Source organism: Bombus pascuorum, chromosome 6 (genome assembly GCF_905332965.1).
Source record: "Bombus pascuorum chromosome 6, iyBomPasc1.1, whole genome shotgun sequence".
Lineage (NCBI taxonomy): Eukaryota > Metazoa > Arthropoda > Insecta > Hymenoptera > Apidae > Bombus > Bombus pascuorum.
In genome coordinates, this window is record NC_083493.1 from 15,752,024 (window position 1) to 15,767,989 (window position 15,966).

A 15,966-nucleotide genomic window follows, 5' to 3' on the forward strand; every position below is an offset into this window, starting at 1 on the left:
AATAAACCTACTAAAAAAAAAAATTGTGATGTTAAAATATTATCATTTTACATTTTATTATAATATGTAGTATAACTATTATTCATCAAACTTGTATATAAACAAATTAAAAAGGAATATCATAGACTGTTTTCGGAAGTGAATGTTGTTAACAAAAACATTTATTTCTACAACTAAGAAATTTCGTATATTATTTTATATACTTGTAAAGTTTTCAAATGTACTGATATATGGAACTATTAACGTAAAATTCATAACAATTTGAATTTTATAATTGTACAATAAATTATTGTATTTATGCGATTATTTTTGAAATTATATTTAGTAAAAGAATTTAATGAAAAACCGGCAATTTATAACTTAGTGTTTACTTCTTTTTTGTAGAGTACGTTTACTTCTTTTTTGTCTGTATATATATTAATAATTTTTGTATATAAAATTCAGTAATGATACAATTTCTTTTCAAATGAGTAGATTCAACTATTACTTTTTATATATGTCTAATTTATATATACATTCTATTAATTTATATGTATATAGCGTATAATTAATTTATTGTCATAGTTCATTTGAATTAAAAATATTGACAATCATCGATAAAAAGTAAAAACGTAAATATGTATAGTAAATATTTATGTATACACACATACATATGTATGTATGTTCAAAAGTTTGAAGCAAACTAATGTAATCTCTTTTCTTGACAAATGAGAACTATATAAATAATTAAAAAATTTTATTTCTGCTCATTCTATAAAATCACATTAAAATAATAATTGTTTTTAATTTAGCATATTTATATATTATACATGCATGTGACTATACGTATACGCAAACAAAGGTAAAATATATATACATACATATGCATATATAAATGTCTCGTTCACTACGAGTTAGAATTGCCGGCATGTGAAAAGTTTCTGGTTCTGATTTCAGTTTTGAATACAAAGTTTTATTTAGAAGTTAAAAATATTTAATAAATAGCGTATCTTCTAATAAAAATCCAAAATATGGGTGTTATTGCAAAAACGAGTTTAATCTATAATTTTAATTGTACTAAAACAATGATTTTAAGGTTACGTAATAAATCATACTTTACAAATGCGACTAATTACACATGGACTTTAAAACCATATCCAAGATTTATAGAAAAATATAAATGCTTCGTTCCATGCCAAAGATATAAAACAGTTGCAGTCAATAAAAATTTCCAAAATGATCCTATAAAAGAAAATAATTACATACCTGAACATAAAATCATGCATTCGATACTTCAAGATTCCATATATTATGATAAGACTATTTTTCCACGCATTAAATCAAATGCAATAGTTACTTCTAAGGATGTAGAAGATTTTTATAATGTAACTTGGCCGTGTGAATCTCCAGAGAATATTCTTAATGCTGTTAAGAAATTGGCATATTCTTATTTAAGTGGTACAACTTTGGAAAGATCACTTTATGATGGGATTTTAGAAGCCTCTATTAAACACCTCCCAGAAATGCAGAATCAGCAAATTAAAATTTTAATACAATGTTTAATTACGTTACATGATATAATAACAGTATCACCTGTTTATAAAAGACTGATGAAAGCATTAAATGCAGAATGTATAAAACGATTTTACAGTTCAAATGTTGAAGAAATGTTATTAATGATTGATGCAATTTATCAGCTTGATGCTACAAATCTTAGTTTTATGTGGCGTGCAGTAAGAAAATTGTTTTCAAAACCTCATAAACTTTCTGGAAAAGCATTAGTTCAACTGTTCTTTATTCTACCTATGGTTGATTTAGGATCAACTATAAATATGTTTGAAATCGAATGTCAGTTAGAAGAATGCATGCATGAACTTGTTGCAGATGAAATAGGTATAATCGCAAGAGGTTTTTTTTTAAATAAAAAGAATATTAGAAACAAAGCTTTAATGCCAATAATAATGGATAAAGTTAGTAGACATGCTAGTATCGTGAACAGTACTAGTTTAGCATCGATTATGAAACTTATTAGGTAATGAAACAACTTATTATACATAATTTTTTGTAGTACTTGTTATTATAACACATATAAATATGTTGTATAGATATAGCGACTGTTTACATTGTTTAAAAGACTTTCAAAAATTATTGAATTCTTTACATGGCCAGATACCACGACTATCATTAAAATGTCTAACCCATATAACACAAGCATTTGGATCTTCACGTGTATATGATGAAATTTTAACAAATGCCATTATTCAAAGGTAAGTTAAGCAAGAGAAAAGTAATAATAACACATTCACTTATAAAAAAATTGCTTATTATTAATTTAGACTAGAAAAAGAAATGGAAACTGCAAGAGTAAAAGATATTGAAAGAATTATTTATGGCATATGTACAGTTACTCCCAATACAGATTACTATAGAAATCTATGCCACAAATTACTGAACGAAATAATGTTAACTTATAAGACTACCAGAGCAAGTGAAATTAATAGGTAAATATTTTGTTTCTATATCATAATTACATATAGTAAATACATATATTCAGAAATGTATCATGCAAAAATCAATGATTCCGTTATATATTAAATATAGCTTTCCGATATCATTAGTACGTATTCTGACATTCTTAACTATGAAAAATATATATGTACCAGAATTAATTCAACACATATTTGACCCAACATTTATAAAAAAGACATACAAAAATAATCTCAAATTATTGACGAATGAATGGCTGATATTACACTGCTCTGTAAAAATAGAATTGCCTTATTACAAAGGTCCGTTACTGACAGATAATATGTATGAAACTTTAATAAAGGTACAGTGTAGTAAATAGGATTAAAAACTTTAATTTTGCAGTTAGATAATTAAATATATTGAAACTTTTTTACTATTGTAGAAATATCATAAATATGATGAAGATACCTACAGAAAGGACACCAATGTGAAATTAAGGATGGAAATTGTATATATCTGTAAGGTATACAATACAAAATTATATTTCAGAAAAGCGCTCAAAAAATAGTAATGAAACATATTTAATGTATTAATATTATTATTTTAGCAAAAATTAGGACTAAGCGTACATGTTGATTATATTTTACCTCAGTACTCAACTAGAGATATTGTCATTGGATTGGATACATTTAACAATCCTATTGAAATTGAGTCTATTTTATCGACAATGCCGACAAACTTGATCAAAAGTGTAAATAATGACGAATTAAAAAGAATGAAATGGAAAGTTATAATTCCATTACCGGTTTTAATGAAAATAACAGGTCATAATGGTTATAATGGATACATCCAGAGAAAATGTAGACAATTTGAAATTATAGGATACACACCGATTCTAGTAATTTTTAAAATTATTGTTTCTTTTTTTACAATGATATATAAACGATATATTAACTTTAGAATTATTGAATAATGCATATATACTAATGGATTTTTAATTTGTATAGGTTCATGAGGATAAGTGGAATTGTCTTGATGAAGAAAGTAAAGAGAAACATTTAAAACAGTTAATTTATCAAGATATTAAATCTGATCCATTTGAATGAAATAATTATTTTGATATAAGAAAAGGTTTCTTTAAAAAGTAAATACTGAGAACTTGATGAACTTTTTTGAGTCTCCAAAGTCTCTAAAAAATAATTACTCTTGAAATATTGTCATATTATATATGTGTCATATTATATATATTATATATATATACACATAATAATATCATTATAGACATTAATTATACAAGTTATAATATATAATATAATGTAATAATAAAAATTTTGTACAGAAAATCATTTTCATATCAATTATTTTCAAATACATTTATTATAGCCTATTTTATGCCTTACAATAAACAGAATAATATCATATAAATATATTTTATTCTATCAGCTGTTCTTAAAAAAATCAAGCATGAATCTTTTAGAATATTCATAAGTTACAAATAATGTAGCTGTTGCTGGTACTGTTCTTATTAACGTTGGTTTTAAACCATTGTACAAAGAGCTAATACCTTCATTTTTTACGATGTCTTTCATAACTACTAATGCAGGACTTTTCAAATTTTTAACCTTTAAAAAAAGAATTAAAAATAGAACATAAAACTAATTTATATTCTTGATTCATATTATTTACATTATATAAAATGAAACTAACCTGTATCCTACTTTTAACTACATCTGCTGGAAATATTACAAGCCATAAGACACTTCCACCAACGGCACCAGCTACCATGGTTTTCTGCCATCCTATGTCATTCCTACTTTCATTTGGTTTTGTTAGAAGTTCTCTGGTTACTTCATAGCCTCCAAAAAAAAAGAAATATCCAGGCATTTCACGTGCTATAGTTGATGACAAACCAGTAAATAAACCTTTTATGCCTTGTTCTTTAAGAATTTGACGTGTTAATCCCCATGGACCAATTTCTTTCTAAACAAAATAATTTTTCTCAAAACAGTTCTTCTATAAATTTTACATATTAATTTTTTTATCTTAGTTACCTTAGCCACAGTTAATACTGATTTAGTTTCCATTTGAACTTCTCTTACTGCTTGTAGCTTACATTTTATAAGTTCTGTAGGACATAATGTTAAAGAAGAGAAAAATGCAGCAAAAAATCCAGCACAAGCATTTTGAATTGATGTCAGATCTTCTATTTTTTTAATACCTATATAAATAAAATTTCTTTTAAATTAAAAGCGTTAGTTCTTTTAACTGCATTGCATCTTTAAAAATCTATATTACCTAAAATATTGGAAATAACTTTCTGACATCCCCCATATGCAGCAAACAGTACTGAATTCTCAGCAACATTAGCAACTAGTGCAGGTATAGTTCCTGCATATAAACCACGCATTATTCCATCTGCTTTCAGGGTTTGTAAAAAGCAATTTGCCATTCCCTTATACATGGAGGGAAAGGTTTGCATTTTTACCTTGACTGTATCTAATGGTTGACCAACATATACAAGTGCTATCCCACCTTAAGTCAAAATGAAACATAATTATGCTAAATAATTAATTTTTTTGCAACAAGCAGAGATGATTTATTTTTATTAATATTTTCATTCATTTGTTGTTAGTAATCGCACAATAACTAATTACTGACAATAATAAGGTTAAGCAGTTCTCAAGAAAATTTGGTTTCATAACATAAAATAGATTTAAGAAAAGATTATATAAGTAAAAATTATATAAATTACTATAGAAAATACAGATATTTGAAATTTTATTCATCTCATAATTGATTTATTTATTTCCTATTAATTTTAATATTGTTTGTGCATTGATAAAAGTAATAATGTATTAGAATGTATTGTTACCGAGTGATCCAGAAATAAAGTCTATTAAACCAGCTCTAATATTATTTAATTGTTGATTTTCTTTTTCAGCAAATTCAAATGTCATCTTTATGTATATATCTAAATCAATAAATTCCAAATTCTAATGATTAATGAAATGACAGGTTAAGACATGCTATTCCGGTATTGTATTAACTACGATTTGAATGTTTATCTGTTATCGAATGGGAAAGATAAGAGAAGTCTATTTACTGACTAAAAATTACTAATACGACTTGTATCTTTGGTCTGATAAGCCTTTTTATTTACACAATACATTTACATCTTTACAAATTTTTAAATGCACGCATGCGCATTTGTATCTATAAGAAATTGATAAAGCAATTGTTCATTGATCGGTGACAATTGAAGTATCAAGTAGCCAATAATACATTTAAAAATCATATTTCGCATACTCATGTACACAAGAAATTTCTGTACACAGCTAATTTTTATCTAGTCTAGAATAAATTTCGCTATAGTCTTTTGATCATGCAATGAATTCATCTTATAGCAATCGCATTTTTTATGGTACTCATTTCTATAAGTTCTAATTGTATACTGCAGTGACATAATTAATAAAGTATCAAGCATTTATAATTTAACCTAAAATGGATTACTTTATAAAATCTCAAATACACAGCATTGTATTCGAAATGAAACAATTACAGTTTGTAAAGTACGATAAGTAATATACGTACAAAAGAAATGATAATATTCTAAAAACTAAAACTATCAATGAAGCTGTCTTGATATTATATATTTTTACTAGAGAATGCTAGAAAACGGTTGTCATAGAAACGCAGTGCTACAGCTTTTAAATTCTATATTACTAAATTGATCACTTTATTATTTCAGATTGATTTTTAAAAAAGTGGATCAAATTTTTTTTCATTATAATATACGTATCACGTTGGTTCTTCGACTAAAGTAGAAAGGTAGAATACTATAATTTTGGATAAATTATTCACAAATGTTTAAAACAAAATCTAAACTAAAATATTTTACTGAAATTCATGTAGTTTAGTAAATCAAGAAAGTTACTAGATCGTTGTATTCAAGATATACATGTATGACGTACGCGACAGTCTGTGGTTCCAAAACATGGGTTTTCTCAGTTATATTTTCAATTAAATGATTATCGTTTTTTTGTTTGTTTTAATAAAGGAAGCATTGGGTTTGATCTGTGTTGTAAAGAAATCGCAAAATTCAATACGATGATCGTCTTCTTTGCATTACGAAAATAGGGAAAGTGTATGTGTTATAGTAGATCTGCCATGATAGATCCGAACGCGTCTTCATCTTATACCAAAAAAGTCAGAGATTGTTAGCAAAATGTGTGATTTTTGTTATCAGGAGAGCTCCTTAAAGGTACGCATATTGCCTGACGAAAATTTAACGATTCTGCCCATTCTTTAGTAGCTTAATAAGGAGGTAAATTCTCTTATTAAATTGGAGCGCAGCGTGCCTCTAGGAGCGCTCTGGCTCGTCTGCGCCATTAGCGTTCAGAGCATGATCGCCAGAGATATTTCTATTATATTATCAAAATAGCATATTACCATGATAAACTGTTTTTTAGATTCTTATTATCTATATTCTTTCACTATTTACCTTTCTTTTAGCTTGAAAGGGAAATGAAATAACTGAGTGGTATAATTGACATGACGGTAATTCGAAATTTTTAGTAATATATTTTTTTGAAAATACTTCTTTTTAAATACTTGTCATTTTCCACGCCCTATTTGGTTTTTTCATTTTTATCCAAAGAATTAAATATTATATTCGATATTAATATATATCCTGTACAAGAATCTGTATATGTTTTATTTCATTGTATGTCATTTAATTAACACTGTTAATATTTTTTATATATATGTACTCTTTCTTCATACCAAAAAAGTTGTATAAATATTGTCGATTTTATTATTTTTAATACAAGGTATTAGGAAATTATTTTGTACCTTTATTGCTAGAAAAAATTTAAAGGGACATGTTGGTTGATATCTCAAAAAGTTAAATGAGTGTGAATTACAAAAAGGTTTACATGGAATCATTATATTTTCTATAACAATATCCTTAAAATATGTATTTACATGTTAAAATAATAGTACAAATTTTTCATTTAATTATTTGAACTAACTGTCAATTAATTTTTTAATTCTGCAGTAAAAGTACAGATTACAGAATGGTGGTGGATTGCTTATCCATTCAAGGCTCAGTAGCTATAATACGGAAGCAGGAGCGAAGATTAGGTGGGTTAGTGGCTGCAAAGATGCAACCTAACAATGTTGGTAGTTGTGGTGGTATGACACCTAAAGAACTTTCTGACAATGATGACCTAGCTACTTCTCTCGTGTTAGATCCTTACCTGGGATTTACTACTCATAAGATGAATATCAGGTATATGTTTTTAAATATTATTTTAAATCTATAAAATATATAACAAGAGATTGACATACGTAAAACTTATTTAATAATGAAGGTATAGGCCATTAAAAGCAAATAAAGATGAACTCCGTAAAATTATCTGTGAATTTATTCAAACACAAAATTATGAAAAAACATATAAAAAATTAATGGGCGGTGATTGGGGTGCAAGACTACCTCACACAAAATCTAAACAACAACAAATAAATTTGGAAAAACATGTGAGTTATATATGCAAGTCAGAAATTTTTTAAGATATTTTATAAAATTTTGTTTTGTATCAATCTTATTTCACTTTTATAGATTTACAGGTATTTAAAGGTTTTTGATAAAGATTCTGGATTTGCAATAGAACCATGCTTTAGGTATAGTCTTGAAGGTCAAAAAGGTGCCAAAATTTGTGCAACTCGCAAATGGCTAAAACATGATAAAATATCTTGTCTTGTTGGTTGTATCGCAGAACTTAGTGAAAAGGTTTGTTTAAACTTATACATAAGACATTAAGAAAAATATAAAAATTGGTTTTCGTTTATTGTACTTCTAAAATGTTATTATAGGAGGAAGCAGCATTATTACATCCAGGAAAAAATGATTTTTCTGTTATGTTTAGTTGTCGCAAAAATTGTGCGCAGTTATGGTTAGGTCCAGCAGCATATATTAATCATGACTGCAGAGCTAACTGCAAGGTTAATAAGTCAAATACAGATCATTATTGTTCTAATTATATTATATATTTTATTAATTATATGTTTTTTAATTTATTCTAATTAAATTGTATAAAATATAGTTCGTGGCAACGGGAAGAGATACAGCTTGTGTTAAAGTTCTTCGTGATATTGAAGTAGGAGAGGAAATTACTTGTTTCTACGGAGAAGACTTTTTCGGCGATGGTAACTGTTACTGTGAATGTGAAACATGTGAGAGGAGGGCAACTGGAGCATTTGCAAATCAAAAACCAGGAGAAGAACTTTCCTCTGGTACTTTTAAGAACTAAATCTGAAATAACATCCATGTACACGTATACTCATCACGAAATTAAATATTCTTACAGGATACCGTCTACGAGAAACAGATAATCGCATCAATCGCACGAAACATAGACAACAGCCATTAAGTCGCAATAAACAACAAGCTGATACTGCGCTTACAGAAAGAAATGCAGTGCTTGTTGGTAATGCTGCTGTAGCACCACAAAGTCTTAGCATGAAAGAATTACGGAGAAAGGGATTAACAAAATATGATGCAGAGTTATTAATTGCACAAGGATGTCGCTTCTCTGATATTGCTCAACAGCAACCTATTACAAATAATGGGGAAAATGTATTACAAACGTCTCGACCTCACCCAGCTGCCATTACAAGTTCTGTGACAAGAAATCTACGAAATAAACAATTGTTTAAATTTGACAGTAATAATGGTCATCAGAATAATGTTAAAAATCATACGCTTCGATCATCCAGGTGAGATATTTTATTTCATAATTTAAACTATGAATTATAGTCATAAAACGAAAATGTCAATATATTAAAAATTTTATGTACAGACTTCATAAAAGAACAGAATCGAAGAAGAATAAAGTTTCTGAGAAGGCTGGATCTCCTTGTTTAAATGGTTCCATAATAAATAATATTGAGTTAGAAGACATAAGTCATCGTAAAGAAGATTCTGATAGAGTAGATGAAGAAATTGTGTATTCTAGATTACATAAGACTCATTCAAAAAGTAATTTGAATGAAGAAACTAATAATGTTTGCCATGTTCAGACCTCACATCATGATGTACTGGAAGAATCAACTTGTTCTAATCTTCAGAGGGAGTGTTCGGATTTAACATTCATTAAAAATAACAAAGAACTAAATAGCAAATTGATAAATGAAAAAGAAATACCTGATATTATTATAGAAATTAATTCTAATTCAGTAGGTAATATTAATACTTCCAATTCTAAAAAAGAACACTATAGTACAAATTCCTGTGATTCAGTTCATATAAGTTCCATGCCTGAAAGTCGATTAGATGATTTGCACAAAGCTAATGAGAGTGAGATAATTTCAGAAGAAAATCGTCAGTCAAGAACCTGTCATTATAATTTGTCTTCAGTTGAAAATTCCAAAGATATAAACGATATCTCTACAACGCCAATAAAATCAAATAACTGTGTCAAAAAATATTTAGAACTTGAGAAACAACTCTTAAAGAAAGAGAAAGAAAAATGTTATGATTCCATAAGTAAGGATTATTCTTGCAAAAATGACGAACAAATACCTTTAGTTCATATCAAATCATCCACAAATTCGAATTTTATAGAAACTGATACAATATCTACATTTGATATACACACATCTGACAAAGATTTGAAGAAAAGTGACGCTACAAATTCAAACATATTGGTGAAATACTTGCTAGAAAATGAAACAAACAAATTTGATAGGTTTATTTCAGAATCTAGTAAGTCTACAGATAATAATGAACATGATAAAATAAATTTTGTAAAAGAAAATGCGAATATAGAAAATAGCGAAGAAAATTGTCAGAATGATATAATCATGAAAAATAATATGTACGTAGTTAATGTTGCAACATCTGAAATAAAATCTGAAAACACTGAAATTATTGAAACATGTACAACAAACCTAAATTCTCGAATAGATCCTTATAGGGAAAATAATGAAAATTTCAGTACAATGGAAACTAACGATTACAGCGAGATTAACAAATGTAATTTAGAGGATACTCACAATACAATTTTAAAAAATGATTCGTTGCCCACAACATTAAAATCTCATAAAAGTAGAAAAAAGCTATTAAGCGAGAAGAAATCCGCAATTTCTGAACTAAGAGAAGAATTAGAAACTGTAGTAGAACATAAGATGACTGATAACATGATTGCGTCTATTTCAAAAACTCGTAGCAAAGCAGAAAAGACAAAATGTAGATTAACAAGAAGTCAGAAAAGAGATCGAAAGAAAATAGCGACTACTGAAATTGGTGTAGCAGACGACGATTCGGGTATTCAAGGTGATATTTATGAGTTTAGTGAGAAAGAAAGTAATCTGGAAGATATTAGAATACCATCGATAATGCGACGTAAACAAGAAACTCGTCATACACCCGGTCTTACATCACATTTACAAGAAATGCAATACAACGATGAATACAATAAAGCCGAACCTCCAGTATTACTTCCACAAGAACCATGGCCACCAGCTAGTTGCAACCAGAATCAACTGTTAGATTCAGATGGTAATAGCCAATCAAGAGAAAATTCCATAGATAGCGAAAGTCTAAACAGGTAAATATTTTTATATTTTGCACTTGTATTTTAAGATTTGTTATTTTATAAAATTTATACATAGAAGAATTATTCATTGCAGATTATCAGCTTGTAGTAACGATAGTGCACAAAAGTTAACAGCTGCTTCTGAGTATCAATGGCAGATGAATAGTTCTAATTGTCAAATGTATCCAACTACTCCAGAGAGAACTGGCAGATTAAAACTTACTCTTCGCATGAAACGTTCGCCAGTTTTAGAAGACATTGTAGAGTCGGGTACGAGTTTAAGTGAAGATAGTTATGAACCTGAATACGAAGTATTACGTGTAGAGGGTGTGGAAAGAAGCAGACGCAAGAAAAAACATAAAACGCGAGATCGTGAAAGACGACATAAAAAACGTGAATTAAATCTTGACCCTCCTCCGCCACCTATGAAAAGGCTACGTTTAATTTTTGGCAATGAAACACATACTATTGACTTTCCACATTCTTAACAACTATAAATAGATTTTCAGTACCATCTGGAACAAATTATAAATACAATTTAGACATGTAAAAACAGGTCTCCTTGTCCTGTAACATCGTGAATTTCTGTGTAATTCTACAACTTCAAACGATAAGCGATATGCTTGTCGTTAAATTTTATAAATATTTGGTGATATAACTATTGTGTTCTGGTTTTGTGTTATTTTTTTTTTACTGTTTAAATTCTATTTTACTTCTCATTCTTCTAACAACGAATAATTAAAGGCCTAGTAAAATTTTTCCAATGAGAAACGAAAAACAGTAATAAAAAGACGACATGTATTGATCTACGCATATGTTATTCAATGAACATTTGTTTGAAAATTTTGTATAGCTCCATTTAAAATAGATGACACATAAACAATTAGTTCATTGCTATATTCATTCATAATAAAATTAGTATTTTATTTTATCTTTTTCATTAATATAATATTTGAGCAGACATAATATCGATACGGCAAGCTGGTTTTAAAACTTATAGTCTTTCACTTTCAATTTATTTTCAATATTAATGGGTTTATATTATTAAACAATTTTTTACTAATAAAATATTTATATCATATAAAAATTTCACATATATAGGATAAAGGAAATAGCGATTATTTTCTTGTATTGAAAACAAGGAAAGAACATAAGTTGAATTGTATCTAAGTACTATTTCCGTAGATAAGGACAAAGGAGAAAAATCCATACTCTTATACTATGTATAATAGTTATAATAGTTATAATAATAATAAAATAATAATGATGATAATGATAATAATTCAATAATTAAATTAGCTAAATACTAGGTAACATATATTAACTGCTGTTCTCAACATGCGTGATTGATTACCGTGAAAAAATTGTAAATATTGCTTATTTGTATGTACGCGCGTATGTATGTATATGCGCATGTATCATAAATGATAAATATACATGCACGTATATATACATGAACAAATCACATAAACAGGCAGATAAACACACACACACACACACACACACACACCGCGCGCGTAAAAGAAAATTTCATTACTGTATTCTGTATATCGATGTATTACAATGCCTTAATTAATGCAAATGAATATGAAGCAACCGCATTACACATAAGTGTCATCGTATACCGAATACATCGTTTACATGCGGTAACGAAAAATATAAGAAAATTTTGTTTAGTGAAATAAATGGAAAAGGTTAATTAAACAAATTAAAGGAAACAAGTAATTATGTTTTCTATAGAGTTTCTGACATTGATTTAGTATTTAGAGGAACAAAATTTTATATCTAATTGGTAGGATTGTTGTTTCGTTTATGAAACAAGCTAACTGATGGTAGCTCAAAGCTTAATTAGGAGAGTCATACAGCTTTAGTAATTATTCAGATCTGAACAAATTTGGTAGACAAAATTTGTTAAGTCGTCTTCTTACTTTAAGTGGCATAAAAACTCCATCTCACGGTTTCTGTATATTTAAGATTTCCATATTTTTCGAACAAAATATATCATCAAATTTTTGCGACTCGTACATGATTAATGTGAATATTTACTTTAAAAAATATTATAACAAAACATCATTATTTATTTTTTATTATTAACTGGACCTGTATAGTGAAATTATGATAAAAATAATATTCGCAAAGTAGATTTTTAAGTTGCAGTAATTGTTTGACTTATTTTACTTATTTGTAACTTTAATAATATCTTTTATACGTTTACGATATGCGAAGGTAAACATTTTAAAACACACATTCGACGATGTTGTCTTTGATACTCGCTCTAATCTGCCGCTTTTTCAAGTGTATTTTAATTTTAGATGTGAATATAAAGTCATTCGATCAGAGTTCGTACAAGTTATTAACGTTAATCTTATTAGTGTATTAAATGTTAACTAGATGTGCTCTTTTTATTCCATATATATGTTAACTGTAAGTTTTAGTTTTCATACATTTTCGTTGTTATATTTCCTGGTAATGATTGTTAAATGAATATCTTGAAGAAAATTGAAATACACTTAAGACGCGGCAAAATACAGCGACTAACATTAGTAAATTGAGATTGATCATACGCTGTTCATTAATGAATATCATAACATTTCTTTATCACTTATCGTTAAATTTTCATCTAACAAGTTCTTATAATCCTAGCTATACAAATTTGTTGCAAGTATATTACTGTACATTTTGTATTGTATAGGTGTGTATTTCTTTTATGTTCTGTGTTTATTAATAGGATGCACGCGGCAACAAGGAAATAAAGCTTTCAAGTAGAACAAAAGAAGTACCAGTTATAAAATTCAGTATTTGATCAATATGATAATGTATGAAAAAGAAATTGTGTTTGGAATATCCAGTTAAAAATTAATACATCGTCAGATTAATTGACAGCGACGACTATTCCTCGATTGTGTAATAGAGCATTTAATTAATGTGAGAACGTTATGTCTTTTGGACTTAATCGTATAAAGTAAGATGTAATTTTCCTCGATAATATGCCCGTTAATCGATCTATGATATAATATAAAATTTGTGATAAACCTACTATATTATTCTATTAAATATTCTTGTTCTAACGTAGCATCGTAGTAACTGTTTTCCTCTAAGATTTTAGCGAATTATCCAATCGCATTGACCGAATTATTATTAAATCATACTACATGTATTTCTAGATTTGTAAAATAGCAGAATCTGTCTATTGTAAAACGAAGAGAAGAGAATCGGCAAAATTGATTTTTAGCATTTCAGATTGTGAGGATTTGAAATTGTGTATTTCATCCTTTAAGATGAAGGAAAATTCGCGTTAATTCGGATTTTCGTCAATATATGTATAAAAGCTAGTAGTATATATAAAATAATAATGTATACTTTTTACTAGTAAAGTTAATGCAACATCACTGCGTTATAAACCGGAAAAATAATGTTATTGTCAAAATTTTAGCGACGATTATTTAAATACGCATATTTTTTGTGACTGGAAAGTATAGGAACTGTATTAAGAAAAAAAAAAAAAAAAAACTGATTAATCCATAGCGGTTCGTTAAATCGAATTTTAGCACCTATCTTTAATAAGCGAGGGAAGGCATAGGAAGTTTCGATCGATGTTAGATCAAAATGTGCATCGAACATAAACAAATTTTTATGTTTTCAAATGTGTAGAAATGAACGTACGTTCACAAACATACACAGAGACGTGGACAATGTCTCCCATATTAATCGTGGTTTCTTCTTTTTTGCATAGTATAGAAACGTTCTTTGCTTTCCGTTATGGGGCAGCTTTTTTCTCACTGCCATTATAAAATCGCATAGTTAAATAGCATCGTTACTTTCCTCTTTAAATTTAGTACTTGTTGTTCTTAAATTATATAACTACAAAGTGCAATCCTACGATAACTACCATACGTAAAACTTATGTACATGTTGAAAAGTAACTTTAATTGTAAATTAGAGCTTAAGATTTAGTTTCAATAATTCAAAGAATTTATAGCCTTGGCGTACCCTGTAAATGTATTATTATCATTATTGTAATTGTATTATCTTTATTGATCGAAAGAAACATATAGAAATGTATATTATAATTATTATTTTCTACAAATTAAGGTATGATAATAAATGAATTGCGTAACCTAATATAATAATAATAATAATAATAATAATAATAACGATAATAACATACGCCATTTGTTATTATTTAATAAGTAAACGTAAAAGTATATTAAACTTTTATCACGTGTCACAACTTTGAAACATTAATTGGATAGGCTTGTACGTAAAACGAACCATACAAAAACAAATAGTATAGTTTTCTATTTGTTGCTCATAATATAATACCTTTTTAATCCAATTCAACGATTTTCGTTCTTATCGTATTTATTTATTTTGAAAATAATTTATTTCTTTCAAAGACGAGATCCAGAGCATAGATTTAACATCCAATGTATTGTTATATCCAATTGCCTTGATCCAAAAATTGCAATGTCCTCGTAACAGGTTAAAAAACAATAATACTTAATAAATAACATTTATTAATATTTAATACATATTAATAAAATAATAACTTTGCGTTACTGATAATTATGAATGGGCTACACGTAAATAATATGACAAACAAGATGCCGCATCATGAAAAGATTAAATACCGCTCTAGGCTCTAGACAGACGAGATACAGGATACTTATTTTATTAATTTTATTAATAATTTGCGAAAATATATTATTTTAAAAATACTCGTAAGTATAAAAATATACAATTCCATGAGTTTTATTTTATTCTATCTATTCTCAATATGTACTAATACAATTGGTGTTTGTAAGGGCATGTAGCGGAAACTACTCGTTCCAAAAATGAAATTTAAGACTAGTACAAGTGTACTTACTACCGATTACATTGTTACTATTAGTACTAACCATAATAATAATTAATACTAATA

The 15,966-nt window shown here is 27.6% G+C and overlaps 3 protein-coding genes across 4 annotated transcripts; 2 read left to right on the forward strand and 1 right to left on the reverse strand.

Moving 5' to 3' along the window:
• The first annotated feature begins 789 nt into the window (after window positions 1–789).
• Window positions 790–3,608, forward strand: LOC132908111 (uncharacterized). Its single transcript, XM_060961764.1, has 7 exons — window positions 790–2,011; window positions 2,085–2,246; window positions 2,316–2,480; window positions 2,581–2,809; window positions 2,891–2,971; window positions 3,056–3,346; window positions 3,456–3,608. The coding sequence occupies exons 1-7, from the start codon at window positions 1,011–1,013 to the stop codon at window positions 3,552–3,554; spliced, it is 2,028 nt and encodes a 675-aa protein (XP_060817747.1). The 5' UTR covers window positions 790–1,010; the 3' UTR covers window positions 3,555–3,608.
• Window positions 3,609–3,806: 198 nt separating this feature from the next.
• On the reverse strand, window positions 3,807–6,031 carry LOC132908114 (mitochondrial ornithine transporter 1). Its single transcript, XM_060961768.1, has 5 exons — window positions 5,321–6,031; window positions 4,744–4,980; window positions 4,500–4,666; window positions 4,156–4,428; window positions 3,807–4,070 (listed from the first exon to the last, which is right to left on the reverse strand). Exons 1-5 carry the CDS (start codon window positions 5,403–5,405, stop codon window positions 3,888–3,890), a joined length of 945 nt encoding a protein of 314 aa, XP_060817751.1. The 5' UTR covers window positions 5,406–6,031; the 3' UTR covers window positions 3,807–3,887.
• A 353-nt stretch (window positions 6,032–6,384) lies between these two features.
• LOC132908108 (histone-lysine N-methyltransferase Suv4-20) lies at window positions 6,385–15,766 on the forward strand. 2 transcript variants are annotated; one of them, XM_060961757.1, is made up of 9 exons: window positions 6,385–6,709; window positions 7,505–7,738; window positions 7,821–7,986; window positions 8,069–8,239; window positions 8,323–8,451; window positions 8,553–8,742; window positions 8,817–9,225; window positions 9,309–11,057; window positions 11,140–15,766. In XM_060961757.1, exons 2-9 carry the CDS (start codon window positions 7,524–7,526, stop codon window positions 11,531–11,533), a joined length of 3,423 nt encoding a protein of 1,140 aa, XP_060817740.1. In that variant the 5' UTR covers window positions 6,385–6,709; window positions 7,505–7,523; the 3' UTR covers window positions 11,534–15,766. The 2 variants fall into 2 exon arrangements, with proteins under 2 accessions (XP_060817740.1, XP_060817741.1); XM_060961758.1 differs by lacking the exon at window positions 6,385–6,709 and adding an exon at window positions 6,806–7,005.
• Window positions 15,767–15,966: the final 200 nt, after the last annotated feature.

Bases quoted from the DNA above. Each gene is read 5' to 3' on its own strand.
- LOC132908111 (XM_060961764.1), top strand. From the start codon at position 1,011: ATGGGTGTTATTGCAAAAACGAGTTTAATCTATAATTTTAATTGTACT. The intron at 2,481-2,580 runs GTAAATATTTTG...TATTAAATATAG, and splicing joins AGAGCAAGTGAAATTAATAG to CTTTCCGATATCATTAGTAC. The intron at 2,972-3,055 runs GTATACAATACA...TTATTATTTTAG, and splicing joins AAATTGTATATATCTGTAAG to CAAAAATTAGGACTAAGCGT.
- LOC132908114 (XM_060961768.1), bottom strand. From the start codon at position 5,405: ATGACATTTGAATTTGCTGAAAAAGAAAATCAACAATTAAATAATATT. The intron at 4,429-4,499 runs GTAACTAAGATA...TATTTTGTTTAG, and splicing joins CAGTATTAACTGTGGCTAAG to AAAGAAATTGGTCCATGGGG. The intron at 4,071-4,155 runs GTTAGTTTCATT...CTTTTTTTAAAG, and splicing joins TAGTTAAAAGTAGGATACAG to GTTAAAAATTTGAAAAGTCC.
- LOC132908108 (XM_060961757.1), top strand. From the start codon at position 7,524: ATGGTGGTGGATTGCTTATCCATTCAAGGCTCAGTAGCTATAATACGG. The intron at 7,987-8,068 runs GTGAGTTATATA...TCACTTTTATAG, and splicing joins AAATAAATTTGGAAAAACAT to ATTTACAGGTATTTAAAGGT. The intron at 9,226-9,308 runs GTGAGATATTTT...TTTTATGTACAG, and splicing joins CATACGCTTCGATCATCCAG to ACTTCATAAAAGAACAGAAT.